The sequence below is a fragment of the Bubalus bubalis genome, chromosome 18 (assembly GCF_019923935.1).
Source record: "Bubalus bubalis isolate 160015118507 breed Murrah chromosome 18, NDDB_SH_1, whole genome shotgun sequence".
NCBI classification, from domain to species: Eukaryota; Metazoa; Chordata; class Mammalia; order Artiodactyla; family Bovidae; genus Bubalus; species Bubalus bubalis.
Window position 1 is genome coordinate 46199060 of NC_059174.1, and position 24317 is coordinate 46223376.

The 24317-nt window shown below is 54.9% G+C and overlaps 2 protein-coding genes across 3 annotated transcripts; both read left to right on the forward strand.

Moving 5' to 3' along the window:
- The first annotated feature begins 830 nt into the window (after positions 1–830).
- On the forward strand, positions 831–11724 carry KIRREL2 (kirre like nephrin family adhesion molecule 2). The gene is made up of 17 exons (XM_044931075.2): positions 831–928; positions 1570–1826; positions 2052–2201; positions 2773–2922; positions 3093–3253; positions 4156–4306; positions 4578–4683; positions 4804–4952; positions 5264–5391; positions 5484–5616; positions 5907–6007; positions 6166–6385; positions 6860–6970; positions 7272–7372; positions 7716–7781; positions 9731–9769; positions 10039–11724. Exons 1-17 carry the CDS (start codon positions 831–833, stop codon positions 10120–10122), a joined length of 2205 nt encoding a protein of 734 aa, XP_044787010.2. The 3' UTR covers positions 10123–11724.
- Positions 11725–11866: 142 nt separating this feature from the next.
- APLP1 (amyloid beta precursor like protein 1) lies at positions 11867–21646 on the forward strand. 2 transcript variants are annotated; one of them, XM_006068777.4, is made up of 17 exons: positions 11867–12119; positions 12966–13109; positions 13927–14059; positions 14292–14404; positions 14638–14771; positions 14884–15065; positions 15524–15654; positions 16032–16106; positions 16990–17148; positions 17232–17360; positions 18856–18955; positions 19869–19976; positions 20236–20262; positions 20452–20522; positions 20754–20816; positions 20949–21092; positions 21194–21646. In XM_006068777.4, exons 1-17 carry the CDS (start codon positions 11991–11993, stop codon positions 21290–21292), a joined length of 1941 nt encoding a protein of 646 aa, XP_006068839.1. In that variant the 5' UTR covers positions 11867–11990; the 3' UTR covers positions 21293–21646. The 2 variants fall into 2 exon arrangements, with proteins under 2 accessions (XP_006068839.1, XP_006068840.1); XM_006068778.4 differs by having other exon boundaries at positions 20239–20262.
- The last annotated feature ends 2671 nt before the right edge of the window (positions 21647–24317 follow it).

The following is a 24317-nucleotide window of genomic DNA, read 5'->3' on the forward strand; positions in this document are numbered from 1 at the left end:
GCACGAACCTTCCACCCTCCACCTTGGATGTTTTCCTTCTCTAGATGCTCCTGGGACCTCAAACTCTCCATCTTTCCATGCCTGTGGCCCCCAGAGAGCCAGGAAGGGGAAGTGAAGTCAGGGGCCTGGAAAAACAGCCTTTCTACCTGACTTCCACCCCTAAGACTCAGGAGTCCTGGCCACAAGCCCAGCCTATTTCAAAATCCAAGGGCTGAATCCCCAAAACAGAAGCCACTCAGACTCCAGAGTCCAGGTCACTCCTTCCCAAGGACCTGGGGGTTCAGGCCTGCAGTCCTTTCCCCCTAACCCCATACACACACACACACACACACACACACACACACACACACACAGGACTTAGGGCAGATGTTCACTGTCGGCTGATTTTCAAATCCTCCTGGGCCTGTGAGGGGGTGGGAGAGAGATTGGTGGTTAAATCCACTGACTCTAAGACTTAAGAGCAGATTTTCTGACCTCAGGTCATCCTTTCCCAACTGCACTCTGCTTCAGGCAGGGGCCCTAGTTGAGTCCCCAAAGCCTCAGAAACTCGGGGTTCAGGCCATTAACTTCTCGCTCATCAGAGGTCTGAACCCCTAGTCTTAGCATCCTGGGTGGGGGGTGGTGTCCATGTCCCTGCTATTTAGGGACACAAGAATCTGAGCTCAGAACAACGGAGTGTAGATCCCCAATCCCTACAGGTTTAAGAATGTCATACCCAGGGTCCCAGGCCCCCAGTTCCCCTTCTGTCCGCTTCGGGTTCCACCCACCTGCCCCGCCAGCTGCGCAGCGCACCGCCGGCCTGCAGCGTGGGAACGCCCCAGCTGGGCGACATGCAGCCGTCAGGACAAGCTGCGCGGTTCCCAGCCTCCCTGCCTGACTCAGCCCGGGCACCGCCGCCTCCCAGCCGTCGCCCGGCAACCACTGCTGAGTGGGGCGAGGGGGTGGTCCAGAACTGCAGGGTCCTGGGAAAGGAGGGGCGGGGGTTGGGGGCCTGGATTCCTGGATCTTAGGACGAGCTGTGATTTGCAGCGGTAAAAAGGCAAGCATTGAAGGTCTTTTGAGGTGGGGAGAACTGAACCCTCTCTTCTCGAGGGTCCCAGCAGCCCCCCAGGCAAACATGGTGCCCTCTTCTTGACCCACAGGCCCAGAGGAACCCCGGGCCCCGCCTCCCCAGGGCGCGGAAACTAGCGAGTCCCCAAGGGTTCCCATTTATAGCTGCGTTTCCACTCAGCGCGGTCCCTCCAGGCCCCAGGTTGAGCAAGTTTCTTCCACTCCCTCTTTTCCCTCCTCCTCACCCCCAGCCATCCCCCAACCCTGGCAAGGTGCAGGTGTCCAACCCAGACGGTACCCCCGCCTTCGACCCAGGTGTTCCAGCTCCCAGACCTTAAGGGGGCTGGAGTGTCCACCCGCTGGCGGGGACGCCGCCCTGAGTGCCCCCATTCATCCGCGTCGGGCCGCGGGAGTTTCTCAATGGGAAGAGGGCGGGCCTCCCAGGGGGCGGGCCGGGGCGGGGCGAGTGGGAACCAGCCCTCCAGGGTCTCTCGGAGACCTGGCGCGCCGAACTCGCAGGCGTTTCAGAGCGGCGGAGCCTGCGGCCGGCCGAGCAGATGAGGGGACCTCCAGGTCAGAGAGAGGGGAGCTTCTAGCCTGGGGCGAAGAGTCAGGAGCGGAGGGGACTCCAGGCCAGAGTGGTGGGAAGTGTGCTCCGAGAAAGGAACTGGCAGGGAAGCCAGTGCAACAGCAAGTCTGCTGGATCTTGGGGGACACACTTAGGATGCTCGTGCCCGTACTCCTCGTCCTCTCCTTCTGCCTCATGGGGCATGCAGGTACCGCGAGCGGCCGGCGCAGATACATACAGGAGAGGGTCGTTTGCCAGCTGTCGCTTTGCTGGGATAGATGGGGCTGAGGGTCCAGACTCCTGGGTCTGACGGAAGAGAACTCTGGGAGCCTGGGCTTCTGGGTCTGAGGGCAGAGCGGTTTGGGGACTGGATTCCATTGCGAGCTCCTGAATATGCTAAGCTCAGCTCTGCTCCCTCGCCCCACTCTCCTAGGCCCGGCACCCCACTTTCTGCAACAGCCAGAGGACCAAGTAGTTCTGTTGGGAGACGAGGCCCGGCTGCCCTGTGCCCTGGGCGCCTACCGGGGACTGGTTCAGTGGACTAAGGACGGGCTGGCTCTAGGGGGCGAAAGGGACCTTCCAGGTGAGGCTTTACTATCTCTTTAGGGAGGGGCTGGCTCCAGGGTGAGGATGCTGGGCTTGAGCTACAACTGAAATTTCTAGTTTGACATTTTCAAGTTTAGGAAATTAATGAGCTCAGGGAAACATTTGGGTGTCTTGAATTTTCAGGATCTTTGGAGCTGACCCATAGGGTTTGGAAATTTTTATTTTGATTGTAAAATAGTGCATCAGTGCCAAATAGCACATAAAACATAAATGGAAGATTTGTCAAATAATTCTAAAATAGATATCCGTGTAACGACTACCCAGCCCTGTTGCCAGCTCCCCAGAAGCCCTCCTTATTCCCTTCTCTCGTAGCTCACTCCCTCCCTACTACCTACAGGTAGTATCTACTCTGATTTTTATGGCAATTGTTTTCTTGCTTTTTCTCCCCCTGAATTTATCATCCCCTTAAGTTTGTAGCAACACTGGACTGGAAAGGATTAGTGTCTCTCTGGTCCAGCCCCCACTTTCCGGTGTGAGATGCCTGGGGATGGAGGCCTGGGACCAGGTACTCAGAACCACAGTGTGACTGCCTCTGTCCCTGACTCCAGGCTGGTCCCGGTACTGGATATCAGGGAATGCAGCGAGTGGCCAGCACGACCTCCACATTAGACCCGTGGAGCTAGAGGATCAAGCATCGTATGAATGTCAAGCGACACAAGCCGGCCTCCGCTCTCGACCAGCCCAACTGCATGTGCTGGGTGAGGACTCAGCCCACTTATCCCTGGGGAGCCCCGGGGAGGGAAGGTCACCACCCTGGGGAGCCAGGAATATCAGAGTCTGGGGAGAATGAAGGAGAGGGCAGTTAGAGCTGGGAAGATCAGGGTCTCTAGGACCCAGATCCAGCTCTGACCCCAGATCCACCCTACAGTGCCTCCAGAACCCCCCCAGGTGCTGGGCGGCCCCTCTGTGTCTCTGGTTGCTGGGGTTCCTGCGAATCTGACCTGTCGGAGCCGTGGTGATGCCCACCCTACCCCTGAGCTGCTGTGGTTTCGAGATGGGGTCCGGCTGGACGGGGCCATCTTCCGCCAGGTTAGGTCCAAGTCTCTATGCCAGCCCTTCCTTGCTCATTCAGGGAAATTCAGGGGTCCACTCAGACCACAGGCTCATGCAGAGGAGAAGGGCATGAGAAGGCAGAGATTCAAGGCTTGGGATCCTTGGTATGTACATAAGCATAGGGACTCTAAGGCTAGACTGTGCATGCAAGCTAAGTCACTTCAGTTGTTTCCGACTCTTTGTGACCCCGTGGTCTGCCAGGCTCCTCTGTCCATGGGATTCTCCAGGCAGGAATACTGGAGTGGGTTGCTATGTCCTCCTCCAGCAGATCTTTCTGACCCAGAAATTGAATCTGCATCTCTTATGTCTCTTGCATTGGCAGGCGGGTTCTTTACCACCAGTGCCACCTGGGATGCCCCCATAGGGCTAGACTACCTGGGTTAAAATCCTGGCTCAGTCACTTGTTAGCTGATTGACCTTAACCTCTCTGCCCCTCAGTTTACTTATGTGTACAGTGGAGTTAATAGTAGTATGCACGTCTAGGATTACTGGAAGATTAAATAAAGGAATATTTATAAATGCCTGGAAGAGTGACTGACATTATGTACTACCTAAAGGTAGATGATGGAGAAGGCGATGGCACCCCACTCCAGTACTCTTGCCTGGAAAATCCCATGGACGGAGGAGTCTGGTAGGCTGCAGTCCATGGGGTCGCTAAGAGTCGGACACGACTGATCGACTTCACTTTCACTTTTCACTTTCATACATTGGAGAAGGAAATGGCAACCCACTCCAGTGTTCTTGCCTGGAGAATCCCAGGGACAGGGGAGCCTGGTCGGCTGCCGTCTATAAGGTTGCAAAGAGTCGGACACGACTGAAGCGACTTAGCAACAGCAGCAAAGGTAGATGAAATCATCATTATTATTCACAACCTACAGACCCCTTTGAAGGAAGGAACCATTGGGTCAGTGGAGAGCATCTTGTCTTTGACCCCTTCCAGCCATGATGATGGAGCCACCTTGGTTTGCCGGGCCCGCAGCCAGGCCCTGCCTGCAGGGAAGGACACAGCTGTCACACTAAGCCTGCAGTGTGAGTGCACTTAGACACTGGGTTTTGAGCTTGAGGTCCTTGGAGAAAGAAGAACCTGGGATCTGGATTTCAGGGCATGAGAAAGGAGGGGGCTGTGTACCTCAGTTCCCTGGGGGGATTGGGAACTGGAAGCCTAGACTGCTAGCTGAAAGGGAGGAGGGGACTGGGGATCAGACTCCTGGGGTGGAGGAGCTGAGAACTGGACTCCTAGGTCATCCGTGGAGGTGTTCCATGTCCTTGCCCACTACTGACCATTGACTTACCCCTACAGACCCCCCAGTGGTGACTCTGTCTGCAGAACCACAGACAGTGCAGGAGGGAGAGAAGGTCACTTTCCTGTGCCAGGCCACAGCCCAGCCTCCTGTCACCGGCTATAGGTGAGGACCCAGGTCATTTCTCCCCAGCCTGGAGGACCAGCTTGGGGAGGACTGGGGCTAGGACCTGAGTAGGTGTGCCTGAGAAGCCAGGACAACACTAACACCCCACCATCTTCACAGATGGGCAAAGGGGGGCTCCCCGGTGCTCGGGGCCCGCGGGCCAATGCTGGAGATAGTGGCTGACGCTTCATTCCTGACTGCGCCGGTGTCCTGCGAGGTCAGCAATGCAGTGGGTAGCGCCAACCGCAGCACAGCGCTGGACGTGCAGTGTGAGCCGGGGCGGGGCCGTGGGTGTGGCCAAAGTGGGGTGAGCAGAATGGGACAGGGGCTACCATGAGGCGTGGCTACGCTGGGGATGGTGGGCCCGATTTAGGCGGGATTTGGCTGTGCTGGATCAGTGCCAAAGTGGAGCAGGGGCGGGGCGAGAGTGGGGCTGAGGCTTGTGGGCCGGACGTGCGCGCCGAGTTAACTGGGGGCTTCAACCCAATGCGCCCTTGTGGGTGTCGTTTCTGAGTGTCTGCTCTGGAGTCAGAAGTTGCATCCCTCCCTGGTCATGTGGCCCCTCTTCGGTCTCCTCCAGTTGGGCCGATTCTGCAGGCAAAGCCGAAACCCTTGTCGGTGGACTTAGGAGAAGACGCCTCCTTCAGCTGTGTCTGGCGCGGGAATCCGCTCCCACGGGTAACCTGGACCCGCCGCGGGGACGCACAGGTGAGGCCAGATCTGGGGCTTGTGGCCGAGGCTGGCGTAGGGGAGGGACTTCCTCCCAAGATCGTGCCCTTGACGCCCCTTCCCTTTCTCAGGTGCTGGCCTCCGGGCCCACGCTGCGTCTTCCCGCGGTGGGGCCCGAGGATGCAGGGGACTACGTGTGCAGGGCCGAGCCGGGGCTCTCGGGCCGGGGCGGTGGCTCTGCGGAAGCTAGGCTGACTGTGAACGGTGAGAAAGAGGTGCTCCCTAGTGGACCCGGTGGGTTCTGGGATAAGAAGTGGGCAGAGGGGATGAGGTCTAATGGGAGTGGGAGGGGCCATGAGAAGGGGTGGCAGGTGCCTGGGGATTGCAGCTGGACCTACAAACGGCTAGCCTCAGTAGGGTTCACGTTTGTTGAGAGGAGTGGGATGGTAGGTTGAGGTTAGTGGGGAGAGCTGAGGCCTGACCCCGCCAGCTTGAGAATGGGCTTTGGGGAGGGCGGGGCCTCTCCTCTGACTGGCCCGCAATCTCCAAACCAGCTCCCCCAGTAGTGACCGCTCTGCACTCTGCGCCCGCCATCCTGAGGGGCCCCGCCCGCCTCCAGTGTCTAGTCTTCGCTTCCCCCGCCCCAGAAGCAGTGGTAAGGAAAGTCCCCGTTCTCATGACCCATCCGGCCACCCGGACCTCCTAGACAGACTCCCCAAACCGCTGTGGTTACCTCTGACTTTTCCCAGACCCTGCCCACACCTTCCCGCCCTCCCGAGTCTCCTCAGTGACCTTCCTCTTTTGTGCTCCCAGGTCTGGTCTTGGGATGAGGGCTTCCTGACGGCGGGGTCACAGGGTCGGTTCCTGGTGGAGACCTTCCCAGCCCCAGAGGGCCTCGGGGGACAGGGTCCAGGCCTGATCTCCGTGCTACACATTTCGGGGACCCAGGAGTCCGACTTTCACCGGGGCTTCAACTGCACTGCCCGGAACCGATTGGGTGAGGGAGGCACCCAGGTCAGCCTGGGCCGTAGAGGTGAGATTCTGGGCCTGAAGACCCCAAATCTGAGGTTTTCAAACCTTCAAAATGCCAGTTTCCAAATGGAAGACCCTCAAAGGCAGAGCCTTCAAACCTTGGGAGCCTCAAAACTAGGAGTCCCTTGAATCCTGAGATCTGGCCCCCTCAACAATAATTAAAATACAGAATCCTAAACGGAAAGACCTCTCACACTTAGGGGCTCCAAAGAAGGCAACTTCCAAATATAGAGAATTGCAAAGTAAAATACCTTCAAACTTTATGGCTTCTTAAAGTCAGGGAATCTAAACTTATGAAACCCCAAGTTCATGTGCTCTTAAACCCAGAGTCGCCAAGCTAGGGGACTACTAAACTTGGGACTCCCCAAACTTGATGACCTTTGACCAGAGGTTCCCTTACTCAAGCCCTGTTCCCCAGTTCCTGCTCAGTCATCTGCTCAGCCTCCTCAGGAACCCCCTCCCCTTCTTCCCACAGACTTGCTGTCCACTGTGCGGATTGTGGCCGGAGTGGCCGCCATGGCCATGACTCTCCTTATGATCATCACTGGGGTGGCCCTCTGCTGCTGGCGCCACGGCAGGGGTCAGTGTCTGAGCCCCGACCCAGACCCTGTACACTGGCTGCTCTGGCCTTGGGGCTTGTCCCAGTCCTGCCTCTCCAGACCCACTTTGGGCTTGGCTCCCATTCAAAGCCTGGTTCCCAGCTCAAGCTCTAACTCCATCTCCTCAGGGTCACACCCCTTACCCTCCTCGGTCAGTGGTCTCTTTGATTCCCAGCCTTCCAGCCTGATTTGCCCCAGTCCTCTCTCCTCCTGCTCACTGGTCTCCACAAATCGTGACCCAGCCCCATCACTTACCTTTGCCCCCGCCTCCAATGTCCCTGGCCTCAGCCTCTTTCTCCAAGCAAAAGAACCTGGTGCGAATCCCAGGGAGCAGCGATGGCTCCAGTTCCAGGGGCCCTGAGGAGGAGACAGGCAGCAGCAAAGACCAGGTAGGATGTGAGGGTCCCCAGACCTGAAGGCACCTCAAAACCCAAATAATAACCCAGTCCCAGTTGTGATCCCCGTCCCAATCAGGCCCTCCAAAAACTCAAACAGAGCCCTAGTCCCAACAGTGACCCCTAGATCCAAATGTCCCCCAAATCCAAGTATGCCCTATCCCAATTATTCCCTAGCCCTGTCCCTAGGGCTCCTTGTTGTCCTATGTCCAGACCCCAGCTCCCAGGTGCCCTTCGCCCTTCCTCCCTGGCCTCAGATGTTCAACCGAGGGTCTCCGGGGTCTGGCATCCCCTGCAGTGTAGTCTACACTCCCTCTCACTAAGCACTATACCCTAGGGCCCCGTCGTGCACACGGACCACAGTGACCTGGTTCTGGATGAGGAGGGGGCTCTGGAGACCAAGGTGAGTGCTGGGAAAAGAGGGGCTCCCTTCACTGTGTCTCCAGCTCTCTCTCCACTTCTGTTCCCTCCTTTTTCATTCTGGCCCCTAGGTCCCTCTATCCACTTCTTATTTTTTTAATATTATCTATTTGTTTGGTTGTGTTGGGTCTTAGTTGTGGCATGCAGGATCTTCGATCTTTGCTGCCTTATGCAGGATTTTTTTTAGTTGTGACATGTGAGATCTAGTTCCCTGATCAGGGATCTAACTCTGAACTGAAACTCTGCCTTGGCCTTCTGCATCGGGAACAGGGAATCTTAGCCCGTGGACCAGCAGGGAAGTCCCCCTCCACCCATTTCTTGCTGCCTCCTGGGCTGTCTCACCCACCTCCACAGTCTCAGTTGGTTTGTCTGCTGACTATGCCCACATATCTGCCCCAGCCTTGGCCTGCATCTTGAGTCCCAGGTCAAGGATATACCCTGCCTGTGCTTTCCCCATCAGAGGCCCACATCCCACATCAGGCCTCCTAGATGCCTCTCCCTGGTTGCTTCACCCAGGCCCCTTCTGCCTACCAGGTTCCACACTAGCTTTACATTTCCCCAAACTTGTCCCTCCTTTGGGGCCCCATTTTTTGGGGGCCCCAGTGACCCCAGTTCCCAGTACAGAGCCCTTCTCTCTCTACCTAGCAGATGCTAGTCTCTTGGCCTGAAACACTCCTGTCTTCAGGTGTGCATGTGTGCTAAGTCGTTTCAGTCCTGTCTGACTCCTTGCGACCCTATGGACTGCAGCCTGCCAGGCTGCTCTGTCCATGGGATTCTCCAGGCAAGAATACTGAAATGGATTGCCATGCCCTCCTCCAAGGGATCTTCCTGACCCAGGGATCGAACCCACATCTCTTATGTCTCCTGCATTGGCAGGCAGGTTCTTTACCTCTGGCGCCACTTGGAAAGCCCCTTTTCTTCACATACCTACCTAATTCTCTCCATTATTCCTCTGGTGTCAGTTCAAACATTTCTTCTTCTTCTTTTGTTTTTAAGATTTATTTATTTATTTATTTATTGGCTGTGGTGGGCCTTGTGTTGCTTCCTGCAGGCTTTTCTCTAGTTGCAGAGAGCGGAGGCTACTCTCCAGTTGTGGTGTGTGGGCTTCCCATCTTGGTGGCTTCTTATATCGCAAAGTTCGAGCTCTAGGGCGCATTGCAACACATGGGTCCAGTGGTTGTGAAGCACAGGCTTGGTTGCTTCATGACACATGGGATCTCCCTGGACCAGGGATAAAACCAGTGTCCCTTGCACTGACTGGTGGACTCTTAACCACTGGACCACCAGGAAAGCCCTCAAACATTTTTTGTGCTGGAAAACTTTTGCTTCTCTCCTCCTATCCCCGATCATTCTGTTTCACCTGTCACAGCCATGACCACTGTAATCTAGGCTTCCCCACCACAATCTGAAGGTTCTCCCATCACTGCTCCAGTCACTCTGCCCGAATTTCCTCCATTGCATCCCTGACCCTTCCTGGTTCTGTCTGGTGACTCATCATTCCTCCTTTGACCTGCGATCTCCATGAAGATGGGACTAGGTCTATTCTAGAGAGAGATGTCTCCAGCAGCAGCACAGGGCATGACATAGAATCAAAGCCTCGGGGCTGTTGGGCAAATGCATGAATGGATGTCTTGATCTCCATTTCTCTCTCTTGTTCCCTCTGCATCTCCTTCCATACCACCATCCCTTGGCAAACCTCTGTCTCTGCATTTCTCTGTCCATCTCTTTCTGTTCTTTCATCTCTTGTTACTGTTTTTCTGTCTCACTTTGCCCTTCTACCAGTCTATATGTCTCTGGATTCTCTGCCTGCTCCTCCTTCTATCTTTTCGTCTCTCCCTAGGTCTGGTTCTATCTCAGTGTCTCTCTCTAATCACTTACCCTCACCCCTGTATACCCTCACATACCTTACCAAGTCCCATTTTGTCCCCTCAGGACCCAACCAATGGTTACTACAAGGTCCGAGGAGTCAGTGTGAGCCTGAGCCTTGGAGAAGCCCCTGGAGGAGGTCTCTTCCTACCACCCTCCTCCCCTCTTGGACCTCCAGGAACCCCTACCTTCTATGACTTCAATCCACATCTTGGCATGGTCCCCCCCTGCAGACTATATAGATCTCGGGCAGGCTATCTCACCACACCCCATCCTCGAGCTTTTACCAGCTACATCAAACCCACATCCTTTGGACCCCCAGATCTGGCCCCCAGCACTCCCCCCTTCCCATATGCTGCCTTCCCCATGCCCAGCCACCCACGTCTCCAGACTCATGTGTGACATCTCTCCAGCTGAAGAGTCCTGAGATCTTCAACTTGCACAATGGATTGTCCTGATTTCTGAGTAACCAGAACAAACTGGCAACCCTACCCTTCCAAAATTGAACCTTGAGGGGAGGGAAAGATCATTGCAGTTGCCTGGGTCATTGCGAGAAAGCCACTGGGCTTGCCTCTTCCTCTTTATAAAAGAGATTCAAGAGGGCAGATGGGCCCTTTGCAGAGGGATGGGGACAGGGGTAATGGGAGTTAGGGACAGAGGAGGAAATTGCTTCCAAACATTGAAAGAAGAGATTTCAAGATGGCCACCCACATTAAGAAGAAAGGCAACATAAAGCAGATCAAGATACAGGACCTGTCCTTGCTGTCCCTGAGGGGTACTTTGTTTCACCCATGGAATTGCTGCCAAAATGGCCGTTCATTCCCTGGGAATCCAAGATGGCCACCATCTTGATTCTTTCTACCTTCCTTAAAGGCCCTGGAAGAACCGGACCCAAGGAGTAAGGACAGGGTGAGAGCTGTTGTGGTGGTGGGAAGGGGGGAAGGAGTGGTGTTGGAATCTGGGAATGAGAATATTTATGTTCAATTAAAAAAAAAAGTTGCAAAGTGAATATCTTAGAAATCCCCTGGCATTATTACTGTCTATCAAGGAAGGGGTCCATCAAACCTGCCCCAAGGCCCTTCCTCTTACCAGAGACTACGAAGTGGCTGTAGAAAAAAAACATGAGCCACCCCGCAGCCCTTTACTATCCACTGAGCACTCGTGCTGCAGTCCATGGGGTCTTAAAGAGTCGGACACGACTGAGTGACTGAACTGAACTGAACTGATCTGAGCACTCTAAGCTCATCTAAGATACATCTAGACAAACATATGCAGATGCACACACATGACAGGACTGCCCTGGTCTGCTTGGGGAAGACAATTCTACACTGTATTTTGGGAAGAGAAGGAAGTGAACCCTGAAGGGGAGGCAGCAAAGGAGAGGCTAGGGGTGGGAAAAGAGAACTATCCTGATCCTCAGAGCAAGAATGGGGGTTGACCCTCATCTTGAGGTGATGGGTACCTGACTCAGCTCTTAAAGAAAGGGTCTGGGGGCTTTGGTTCATGCATCCTTGATCTAGGAATTAAAGGTCTATGTGACTAGGGCTCCTGGAAAGCAGAGCAGAGAAAACTCATTGATCTTAGGGAGAAAGGGCCAAGGGCTTGGTCTCTGGTTCAGAGAGAGAAGGTACCTGGGACCCAGACTCTTGGATCTGAGGGAGAAGAGGACTGGGTGTCAACTGCTGTGGGGTTTTGTTTGATTGTTTGTTTTTTTAAATCAAGCCATTTTATTGAAGGGTTTCGGAGGAGGGTCGAAAGGCTGGGAGAACAATGAGATCTGATCTTTTCCTGGCCAGAATCTCCCCAGCTTCACAGTCGTTTAAAGTTCAACTGCTGTGTTCCTGATTGAGGAAATTTTGGAGGCCTAGGACCTCAAGAGGGGACCTCAAGAGGATTTGGGGGTGGGGTCGGGGCTCCTGTGCTGGCGTCCCTGGAAGAGAAGGAAGACGTTTAGTGGGGGTCTGGGTCCGAGGGAGGAGAAAACTGGAGGTGACGGTCTTGGGGAACTCAAAATCCACAACTACGAAGCCTGTGACCCAGACTCCCCGGTAGGCCCTTCCATAGGCGGGACGCCTGGAGTCTCAAGGGGGCGGGGGCCTGGCGCAGGCTCCCACCCGGGGGTTCCAGGCTGCTCAGCTGTGCGCAAAGCTGCCATGCTATTGTCCTGGCCGGGAAGGCGGGGCCGGCGCGGGGCGGGGCTGGCGGCGCCGGCGCAGCTCGGGGGCGTCGGCGGAGGAGGCGGCGGCCGTGGCGCTGGGAGCTCCTGTCACCGCTGGGGCCCGGCTGGGCGGGAGTGCTGGAGACGTGAGGGCTCGAGGGCCCGGACATGGGGCCCGCCAGCCCCGCCACTCGTGGTCTGGGCCCGCTGCTGCGGTTGCTGCCACTGTTGCTGCTGCTTCTTCGCATGCAGCTCGCCGAAGGGAACCTGGCCGGTGGGAGCCCCAGCGCGGCCGAGGTGAGGCCCGGCCGGGCCCTAGGGGGTGGGGGAAGGGGCGGGACCGGGCCTCTGGACCCCTGGGCGGGTAGGTCCGGAGCAGAAAGCGCAGTCTTTTCAGCCAGGTGGCCACCCCCCAGGCGCCCCTAATAGCACTAGGCATTCAGAAACCCGTAAGTCCAGGCCCCAGCGTCGTCCCGAAGTCTAGCCCCTTCAGACCCTCTCGACCTAGGTGACTCAGCCCCAGCCCCTGCCCATCTGAATAGGACCCGCCGGGCAGCAAGGCACCTAGAACCAAGAATCTGGGCCCTTTTTATCCTCGGGACCCATATAAAGGCTCCCGCAAGGCTCCCAGAACCCAGAAGGCTAGACCCCCAGTCACCAACCCCCCCTAGCGCAGGATGTAGCTCTCCATCCCCCAAGGACTTAGTGTCCAGGCCTGCAGGGCCCTGAAGCCAGGCCTTGTGGTCTTTCCACTCGAGAATGCGAGCGTGAGCCAGGGGCGGAGGGAGGAGGGGCCAGAACGCCTGGGTTCTGGCCTTCTCCCCCTCCATTCAAGTTTAACCCCTTCGAGCTCCAGTGCGGCTGCGCTGGGATGAGGGCGGGGCTTGTCTCCGCGGCAACAAGGCCGTGAGAATCCCGGGAGACCCCGAGTTGCCATAGCAACGGCAGAGCTGGGGCGGCCCCCGGCCCAGTGGGAGCTGTTTCCCAGGGAACCGAACCTCCACAGAGGCGGGTGCGCGGTGCTTTGATAGAGGGGGCTGGTGCTGGGGGTGTGACCATCTGGGTCCTAGGGAGCAAAGGACCGGGGGACTCACATGTCAGCGTCCCCCGTTCCCTCGCTGACCCCTCCGCCCCCACCCCCAGGCCCCAGGGTCTGCCCAGGTGGCTGGACTATGCGGGCGCCCAACCCTTCACCGGGACCTGCGCACCGGCCGCTGGGAACCAGACCCACAGCTCTCACGACGCTGTCTCCGGGACCCGCAGCGCGTGCTGGAGTACTGCAGACAGGTAGGCGGGACCGAGAGGGGCGTGGCCAGCAAAAAAAAAAAAAAAAACGGGTCCAAGTTGGGACCAGGTTGCCCTTAAGAAGCTAGCCGTGCAAAGGCAAGGTCCGAGGAAATGAGGGGTTCAAGAAGGCATGGGAAACTAGGGCACATGGCCAACAAAGAGGCAAAGTAAGGATAGGACAGGACCTGTTTTTGAGAAACTAGGTCAAGAAAAGAGAAGAACCGTGCAAACACGGCCGGCTGAGGACAGTGTCCAGTGATGAGATGGAATTTAACAATGTGGTAGACACTTTAAAGAGCAGGTGTAGGTGGGCGTGGCAAATAAGAGGCGGGGCTAAGACATAAAGACCTCGTGGACTCGAGTGGGAAAGGGGTGGAACCCAATGGGAGAGTGGAAAGCTAGGAGGTGTGGCTATGAAAAAGCAGGTCTGACACAAAGAGAAAGGATCCTGAGAGACCAGAGGCGAGGCTTAGAGAAGGGTGGAATCTATGGGGAGATGAACTTGATTGGGGGAAGGGGCATAAGCGACTAGAAAAGAGGTGGGCTTAGAAGGACAGCTTTGGGGTAATGGAGGGACCTTCATAAAGAAACCCGACAGGCAAAGGGGCGGAGCCTAAGGATGGAAGGGAGAGGTACTTAGGGGCGTGGCCAATGGCTTGTGGGGCTTAGATACCTAAGTCCTGTTCTACAGAGAAGCAGGGCCTAGGGAAGAGTGGATCTTTCGAATACTAGAGCCTTGAAAAGGGACACGCCAGCGCAGGAGCGCACGTGGTAGGGACGGGACAGAGGGCTAATCGCCCTGACTCGGTGCCCCTAGATGTACCCGGAGCTGCAGATTGCTCGTGTGGAGCAGGCGACGCAGGCCATCCCCATGGAACAATGGTGCGGGGGTACCCGGGGTGGCCACTGTGCCCACCCCCACCACCAAGTTGTGCCTTTCCACTGCCTGCGTGAGTCACAGGCTGGGGGGTTGGGGAACGGAAGGTGGGGGGTTGGGTGGCAGTCTCCAAGGGGTGAGAGTCTGGCCCTGGTCTCAGGCTCACATTAGGGAGCTAGGTGCCTGAGTCCACAGTGGGACAGAAGCCTCTGAGGATAAAAGATATGGATTATGGGGTGGGGGGGTAGGGGGGTAGGGCTAGTGGCTGTGGGAGTGTCTCACACCGATGCCGCCCCATTTTCCAGCTGGCGAATTCGTGAGCGAGGCCCTGCTGGTGCCTGAAGGCTGCAGGTTCTTGCACCAGGAACGCATGGACCAGTGCGAGAGTTCAGCCCGGAGGCAGCAGGAAGCGCAGGAAGTAAGGACCCAGCCCCTCATCCTCCCACCCCTCCCTGAGAACCCAGGATTCCAATCCCCTAACACCCTCCTCCTCCACAACCCGAGTCTGAGCCTCAGCCCCCTCTTCCCAGTGGGACAGAACCAGGAATCCAGGCTCCAAGCCCCATCAGCTCCTAAGACTCAGGCATCCAGGCTCCCCCTCCACCCTTCCTTACTCCCCAGTCCTGGTATCTATGCCCACTCTTCCCACAGGCCTGCAGCTCCCAGGGCCTCATCCTGCATGGCTCAGGCATGCTTTTGCCCTGTGGCGCGGATCGGTTCCGAGGTGTGGAATATGTGTGCTGCCCACCTCCAGCGACCCCCAACCCATCTGGGACAGCAATCGGGTAAGTGAGAGGGAACCCTCCAGGCCCAACCCTCCAGGCTCCTGAGGCAGGAGATGGAAGCCTGGGGACCTGGGCCCAGGTGCTTATTTCCTTGGGTCTTCTGCTCCCTCAGTGACCCCTCCACCCGGTCCTGGCCCCCGGGAGGCAGAGTTGAGAGGGGTGATGATGAGGAAGAGGAGGAATCCTTCCTGCAGCCAGTAGATGATTACTTTGTGGAGCCCCCACGAGCTGACGAGGAGGAGGAGGACAGAGTCCCACCCTCAAGCTCCCAGACCCCTGCAGGGGTCAGCAAAGGTGAAGCCATCTCTAAACCCCATCCTCTCCACCCTAGAAGGAGGATGATTTAAGAGAGCTTTGGTGTAGGGGCATTTGAGAAGGGACCTGCTGGGGAAAAGCCCTGTGGGGGGAAATGGGAGGGATGGGAATGGCTTTGGATAAAGTAGAGGTGGAAGGGCCACCCTGTGAGGAATGCAAAGGGTAAGGGTGGTTTGGGAGTACCCAGAAGTGGAGGAGCCATTTGGTATGTCTGAAGGATTATTTGGAGGAAAGCTTGGAGGATAGTGCGATAGATTCCTAAACTTCGCAAGAACAGGTCCAATTCAGAACCACATCTCCTGTGATGCCAGGCAGCAGCTATGGTTGAAGTGAACACAGGGGGGTCTCCACTGCGCTTTAGGAAATGCAGTTCTCTGGGAAGGGAAGCTGACCTGGAGCTGGGCTTCAGGCTGACTCCTGGATTCCCGGCCTTGCAGTGACTCCCACCCCAAGACCCACAGATGGTGTGGACGTGTACTTTGGCATGCCTGGAGAAATCAGTGAGCATGAAGGCTTCCTGAGGGCCAAGATGGACCTGGAGGAGCGCAGGATGCGCCAGATTAATGAGGTGATGGTACTGCAGGCCCCAGGATCCCCCATAACACAGAGCTCCCTAATTACCAGGAAATTGCTCAGGGACACGTTGAGACTACCTCTCAAGGTTCCCCCAGCCTCTATCATCCCCCAGCCCTCCACCCACTCCTAAGATGACCAAGGATCCCCAAGCCACCTAGAGTCCCATTGAGACACCACCAGATTCCATGGAAACTCTGATGCATGGTACTCTTCCACTTTAAATTCCTTCTGAATCCTCTCTCTCTCTTGGTGATCCAAGAGGCCGTGGTACTTAAGGGATCTGGAGACTCTGAAGAAGGATGGGATGTGGGGACTTAACTGGGTACAGCAGAGTGGCTTCTAGGATCCTGAAGCTCCCCTTGTCCCCAGGTGATGCGTGAGTGGGCCATGGCTGACAACCAGTCCAAGAACCTGCCTAAAGCCGACAGACAGGCCCTGAATGAGGTAGGACAGCCTCTAGAGTGTCCTACTTGGGTACTTGGGCCTGTCCACTACCTGGGGCATAATGAGCTTCAGCCTGGCTCAGGCTTTTTCTGGCCTCATCCAGCTTCACCCCTTCCTACTGATATGGGCTTCTCCTGGCCCCACCCCTACACTTGACTCCGCCCCTCTTGGCCTACATCCAATCTGACTTTGCTTTCCTCTTCTTCCTCCTCCCACTGGCCATATCTTACCCTGTCTTAACTTGATCCTAACCTCTGAGGGCTGGCTCTGGAGACCTCTCCCAAGCTGGGGCCCTGCAGACACAGCCAAGTCCTTTTCAGCCTCTCTTTGATGCTCAGCCCTGCCCCCCCCCCACCCCGACTCTGGTCCTGTCCCTCTCATTTCTCTTTTACCCAATCCCTCCTCAGTAGACCCAGCCTCATCACTCTCCCACCCACCTCTCTCAGCCTCACCTTGGCACAGCCCTACCCTGTGTAGACCCGGCTCAGCTTAGCCCCATTCCCTGACTCCTGCTCCAGCTCCACTCAGGCTTATTTAGTTACAGCCTGTCTCCAGGGGGCCCTGCCCAGGCCTAAGCCCCACCTTTCCTGCAATACTTGGTCCCTTTCAGCTTCACACAGGCCAGCTCTCTTCCTACACTCTTCCTACCCATACAGGGGGCTTCACTGGGCTCCCAGTAGAGCTGGTTCTGCCCCTACTCTACCCGGTTCCTCCATCCAGTCTCCTGTCTTCCAGTCCCACCCCAGGTCGACTCTGCCCAGGCCTGGATCCACGGCACCCCACCCCACTTATGGTCCAATAGCCCTCCCTTTCCAGACTCCCTTTGACCTGGGTTTCATCCGGCTGTGCCTCTCACCTGACCCTGTGCCCACCCTGTCACCAGCACTTCCAGTCCATCCTGCAGACCCTGGAGGAGCAGGTATCTGGTGAGCGACAGCGCCTGGTGGAGACCCATGCCACCCGAGTCATTGCCCTGATCAATGACCAGCGCAGGGCCGCCTTGGAAGGTTTCCTGGCGGCGCTGCAGGGGGATCCGCCTCAGGTACGGGAGCCGTGGGGGGTGGGCGGAGGGTAGAGGGTGGAGAGGGCTGGGACGGGCCTGGGCAGCCTCCATCCCTTCCACAGCCAGAGCGGGTCCTGCTGGCCCTGCGGCGCTACCTGCGAGCTGAGCAGAAGGAGCAGAGGCACACGCTGAGGCACTACCAGCACGTGGCTGCCGTGGACCCCGAGAAGGCCCAGCAGATGCGCTTCCAGGTGCTCAGCTCTTCCAGCTCCCAACTCTGCCATCCCTCGGACCTTGGTCTCTTGGACCCCATCCTTCAGATGCTTCCCTGGCCCCTCAGATCCTCTTTCTTTTTTAGCAGTTCATTTATTTATCTATTTCTTTTGGGCTGATCTGGGTCTTTGTTGCTGTGCAAGGGCGTTCTCTAGTTGTGGCAAGTGGGGGCTACTCTTCCTTGTGGTGCTCGGGCGCCTCACGGCAGCGGTTTCTCTTGTTGTGGAGCACAGGTTCTAGGCGTGCGGGCTTCAGTAATTATAGCCTGGGGGTTCAGTAGTTGTGGTTCACCAGCCCAGTTGCCTCATGGCACGTGGGATCTTCCTGGACCAGGGAGCGAACCTGTGTCCCCTGCATGGGCAGGTGGATTCTTAACCACCGGACTACCAGGAAGTCCCTCAGACCCTCTATCTGCCCCCTTGGACCTCCTTCCTCTCCCTGGATCCCCCCCTTCTGTGCCTGGGACCCATTTTAGTCCCTCAGATCCCTACTTCCTGACCCTGGAACACTGCCTCCAACCACCCCCTGTGCCTCTGACCCCTTTCTTGTTTTTGAATTCCCACTTCCTGTCCTTTGGATTCTTATTTCCTGTCCTAGAATCCCCCTCCTGTGCCTGGAACCCTGTTCCTGTCCTTCTACGCTCCTTCTTCCCTAACTCTGCTTGTTTCTCCCTAAAACCCTTGTTCAGTGCCTTTAGATCCTAATTCTTATTTTTAGGATACTCTCTTCCTGTCCAAGAATACTGATTCCATGCTCTTGAGCTCCAAGCCTTGCCCTTGAACCATATCATCTCTAACTTTTTTTAACAAATTATATTTATTTTTAATTATAACAAATTATAATTTATTTTTAAATTTTATGTATTTATTTTTAATTATAGCAAATTATAATTTGTTTAAATATAAACAAATTATATTTATTTAATTTTTGGCCACACCCTGTAGCACATGGGGTCTTAGTTTCCTAACCAAGGATAGAACCTACATCTCCTGCATTGGAAGACACGGTTTAACCATTGGACCACCAGGGAAGTCCCCACATGACTCTCCAATTCTACTTCCTTCTCCAGAACCCCCTCAAACCTTGCTTCCTACTCCTCAGACCCTACTTTCTACCTCTCCCCCAACTCATCTCCACTTCCTGTCTTCTATACCATAGTCGTACCCTAGACTTACTGTGCCTCCTGTGCCCAACTTTTCCTAGCAGCTACTCCTTTTCCTTCTTCCTTACTTTCCTTCCCAAGACTCTCACATCCTATCTCCTGTACATCTTTTCCTTTTCATTGTGTTTTGCTTCTCCCCATCCAGTTTCCTGCCCTCCATGGCCCAATTCCTGGCCCCTGTACCCCCTTCCTGTCCACTGTAGGCGCTACTATCCCTGGGACCCTCCTGACCTTCCTCCTTCACCCTGCCTCAGTCTCCCCTTCTGTAGCCTACATGGCTCAGTTCATCCCTCACACTCACTCCCCAACAGGTGCAGACCCACCTTCAAGTAATTGAGGAAAGGATGAATCAGAGCCTGGGGCTGCTTGACCAGAACCCCCGCCTGGCTCAGGAGTTGCGGCCCCAGATCCGTGAGTGCCTGACCATGACCCCCAACCTTTGACTCCCCTGCCATTTCAGTTATCTATTCCTATGTAACAACCACCCCCACCCCCCAACCCCGACACACACACACAAACTTAGTGGCTTAAATCAGTCATTTTCACTGCTCATGATTCTGCCATCTGGGTTGTGCTGGGTACTGCTTCCACGGGTCTTGTCGGTAGGTAAGCATGTCTCTATCTTGGGCTAGCAGGTCAGCTAGGAGCTAGGACTCTGGCATGAATGAGCCTCTCTCCCTCCAGAGAGGCCTCTCTTCACCATGGAACCCCTTCATGTGGTCTCTCCAGCAAGGCACGTGGTCTTCCGAGGTGGTTCAAGCTCCCCAAAGCACCGAAGTAGAAACTGTCAGGTCTTCTTAAGACCTGGACCCACTTGGTTAAAGCAAGTCACAAACCCAACCCAGATTTACACTGTGGGATCTATTCAAAAGCATGAATTCCAGGAAGTGCAACCCCCCCAGAGCCCCTATTGTAACTTCCTCCTGGATGTCCCTAATTCTGCTGCTCTGTAAGGAGGCCATTCTCTATTTACTTGGCTACACCCTGTCTTTGTTGTCGCATGCAGGATCTTTAGTTATGGCACGTGGACTCTTAGTTGCAGCATGTGGATTCTAGTTCTCTGACCAGGGATTGAAACTGGGCCCCTACTTTGGGAGTGTACAGTCTTAGCCACCGAACCACCAGGGAAGTCCTGAGGAGGCCGTTCTCTTGAACTTCAACCTCGCTTCTCCAACATTCAGCTCCCTACTTTCCCACATTTCACGTATGGCTCCCCCCAATCATGCCATTGTTAGGGTGCCATTCATTCACCCTAACAGGCACCATCCTGTTTTGTGGATCCCCGTGTTCATGAAATCACCCCCTCTCTGCATGTTCCACTCAGAGGAACTCCTCCACTCGGAACACCTGGGCCCCAATGAGCTGGAAGCCCCTGCCCCAGGGGGCAGCAGTGAGGACAAGAGTGGGCTACAGCCCCTGGATCCCAAGGGTGGTGAGTTAACCCAAATGCACATAACCCCAGACTTTGGGGGACAGGCCCTCAACCTCAGTTCTAATCCCCTAAAGTCTGGAGGTGTCTTAGCCACCGGGTGAGCAGTAGAGGGTGGGAAGGAATGTCTGGGGTTGTGGAGGCCTCTGGAGAGTCCTAGATCCTCCTTCCTCGGCCCCTGGAAGGGGGTGTCCCCACACTTTCTTCAGTGATGCTCTCCTCTCTTCACGGTTCCACCTGTCTTGTCTCCTCTGGCTGCCAGCAGATACCCCCATGGCCCTTCCCAAAGGTGAGTAGCTCACAGAGTAGCCCCTGGTCACCACATCCCTCTGAGTCCTGGAGCCCAAAGTGGAAAAGGGCCCACATACTGGCAACCCCAGGCCTCCTGGGGTGGGGTCTGGTGCCCCTCCAACCCCTTCCTCAGGCAGGGGTATCACCATTCTGGACTCTCAGGGATGAGATAGGATTTGGGGGTTAGGGTCCACAGAACAAGATGCCGCGTCCTCTGGGAAAGACAAGATGACTCCCCTGGAGCAGTACGAACGGAAGGTAAGCCAGTCAGACCTGTGGGCACCTGAGGCAGGGCGGGAGAGGGGCCTGGATTCTTAGGTCTTCAGGAGGAGTGCGCGGGGGGCTTGAATTCCTTGGCCTCAGAGGGAAGAAGGGACTGAGGACATGGACCTCAGGGTCCTAGGGGAGAAGAGGGCTGGGGGATGCCCTCCTGGGCCCAGGGGAGGAGGGGGCTGGAGCCCAGACTCCTGACACCTCCTACTCCCCCAGGTGAATATGTCCATTCCAAGGGGCTTTCCTTTCCACTCATCGGAGATTCAGAGGGACGAGCTGGTAAGAGGAGGAAATATTCAGGGTACTTGGGGGGAGAGGTCAAGAGTCAGTGGCTAGACTGTGACTCCCAAAGCCACACAGGGCCCTGGTCAGCCTCAAAGATGACCCCAGTGCCCTCTCCTCCCACTGCAGGCCCCAGCTGGCACAGGCGTGTCCCGAGAGGCCGTGTCTGGTCTGCTGATCATGGGAGCTGGCGGGGGCTCCCTCATCGTCCTCTCCCTGCTGCTCTTGCGCCGGAAGAAGCCCTATGGGGCCATCAGCCACGGAGTGGTGGAGGTAAGGGGCACAAAGACCTGGAGTGGGGAGGAGCCCCAGAGCCCGGGAGATCTGTGGTTGGGTCCCTACAGCCCACTCTCCCACCCCTGCCCCCATTGCAGGTGGACCCCATGCTGACCCTGGAGGAGCAGCAGCTCCGTGAACTGCAGCGTCATGGCTATGAGAACCCCACCTACCGCTTCCTGGAGGAACGACCCTGAACCAACCCCCCTTCACCCCTTCAGATGAGCCCAGACCTTCCCTCTTCCTGGAACCCCTGAACCCTAACTCCCAGCCTGGGGGAGAGGGTGAAAAAGTTCATTTCAGACCCTTTGTGAGGGGGCTGGAAATTCTTATTTCCCCTTTCCAATTCCAAATTCCATCCCTAAGAAATCCCTGGGTATTCCCAGCTGCCCTCCCCACCTCCTTGAGACCTCCTCACTTTAATTTATTTTGTATATTAATTTATTGTCCTTAAGGTGACCAGCAGCTTGGTCCCAGTGTCTGTTGTTCCCTGGAATTCATCCTCCCATGTGTCCTCCACTAATATCCCAATAAAGTCCTCTTCCCCACCAGGCCATCCTTTGTCTGTCTGGGGGAATCAGGGTGCAATCAGTTCTGGACATTGGTGTGCAACCCCGCCCAGACCTTCACATTTTTAAACTGTGTACTCAGTCGCTCAGTCGTGTTGGACTCTTTGCAACCCCATGGACTGTAGCCTGCCAGGCTCCTCTATCCATGGGATTTTTTAGGCAAGAATAGTGGAGTGGGTAGCCATTTCCTCCTCCAGAGGATCTTCCCAACCCAGGCATGGAACCTGCCTCTCCTGTGTCTCCTGCATTGGCAGGCGGATTCATTACCAACCGGGTAGATCTTTAAATTTGGGCGGGACCTTGGAAGGGGGCGGGGTCCAGAATCTAGAATAGGCTCTCCCGCCCACCCAGGAGCTTTCCGTGGTACTGAATGGACTGTCCCTTCTAGGCCAGTATCAGCTAGGTTTCAGGCTAGACCCCAAGGAGACTTTGCAAATTTCCCCTGCCTTCTACTCATACACAGTCACATACAACATCCATCCCTGACCTGTGAGCTCAGTGTGGGACAGGGAATCTTGAACTGTACTTTCCATTCCTGAGTCTTCATCCCTTCTTGGGGAGGCAATAGGAATCCCCCTGGAGTGCGGAAATTCAACCACGTGTCCCAGTAAGGCTCATGTGTTGTCTGCGAGTGCCTCCCATTTTGTGACATGCCAGAGCTATCCCTCTATACAGTACTTGTTTCAAGAGGGTTGGTATGAGGATTAAAAGGAGTAACGTTTGTTGAGACATTGGAATTGTGCCTAGCATTTTGTAAGTATTTGTTGAATAAATTCTAAAATGACATGAGAGCAAACTCATAGCACCCTGTGGCAGGCACTGATCCAAGGGCTTCGCATGCATTGGCACACTTAATCACCCCATGAAGTAGGCACTACAACTATCCTCATTAATAGATTAGGAAATGGAGGCAAAGAGACGTTTCATCACATTCTCAAGGTCGCTATCTAGGAAGCGTTGGAGCTAGAAATTCAACCCAGAAAACCTGGCTCCAGTGCCCACACTCTTGGCCATTTTGCTAACCTCCTGGCTAATAATCCATGTATGTCCCATATGGTGTTCAGGTTGCTCACTGCAAAATTTCAAGTGGTACCATTCATCTCCTAGACATTGCAGATGGCATTTTTACCACAGCTTCCCAGCAGATGGCAGTAATAGGTTGTGTCCCAACATCAGGATAGCACAATTTTCTGACAGACCTAAGGGAGGGAACAGTATTTCTATTTTCCCCAAAGGACCAATGAGCTCACGGTGGTGAGCTCTACATAATATATACATATAAATATAGGTCAAGTATATTAAATATAGACGTGAAAAGTATTGGGGAAAGATGTCTACATGATGCAAGCTGGACACAATGTTACAGTCTATTAAGAAGCAGTTTCTGGGACTTCCCTGGCGGCCCAGTAGTTAAGACACCGTGCTTCCACTTCAACGGGCACGGGTTCGATCCCCGGTTGAAGAACTAAGATCCCACATTCCTTGAAGTGTGGTCAAAAAAAAAAAAAAAAAGAACCCAGTTAGAAACATCGTTCTGACCTGGTTTTAACATCAGGTCAGAAATCTATAGCTAGCACTACAATCAGGGGAAAACCTGCCTTTCTATTTTCACAGCCAAGGGTGATCAACAGGCTAACAATGGGTAAGGAGCTCTGAGCAGGTGGCATAGAAAATGAAAGGCCATTTTGCTCAATATGCTCAGTGCGTAATTCCTTAAGAATATTTGCATTTTAATGGATATATTTAAGAGTAATTAGTTTAAAAACAGTTTTATTGAAATTCCAGCAGGAAAAATAACTTTACTATTGCTTATTTGATGCTCTTGTATCCCTAAGCCACTCTTATTTTCCCATTTAAAGCAATTTAATTCTTCTTTTAGTAAAGCCGTTTTCTTAGAGATATGTTGGGCTTCCCAGGTGGCTCAGTGGTAAAGAATCTGCCTGCCAATGCAGGAGACTCAAGAGGTGGGTTCAATCCTTGGGTCAAAAAGATTCCCTAGAGAAGAAAATGGCAACCCACTCCAGTATCCTTGCCTAGAAAATTCCATGGATGGAGGAACCTGGTGGGCCAGAGTCCATAGGTTCAAAGAGTCGGACACAACAGAGCACACACAAACACATACAGACATGTTATCGTTAGTGGTGTCTGTGTGTGTGAATGTGTGTGTTTTGAAACATGTTGGGATACATATATGTCAACAGAATCTAAGATACTATCAAAAATAATATCATTATTTTGTGTACCACAAAGGAAAAATATGCTGACATTAAACTAGGTCACATAATTGACTGTAAGATGAATTCCTATTAAGTTCTCCCTAGAATTGATGAAATATGACATATTTCTATGCATTTTTCATGGGTCAGCTGCCAGTATGTGAGTACACACAGAGGCACACACGTGCTGGTCCAAAGCAGCTCATGTGGGAGACTTGCGCTGGCACCGCCAATGACCCCACCTCCCAGTCTTCTTGTCCTTGGGTAGTACCCTCCTCCCCACAGCTTGGCCACATGACGGACTCTGAGCAGTGTGGTGTCAGCAAGCATAATGTGAGCAGAGGCTTGTTCTCTTGGAGCTATCATGTGAAGGGATCCTGCTACCCTCCTGGAGGGACCAGAGAGAGATGCTCGGTTCACTCTCAGGGGTTTCAGCC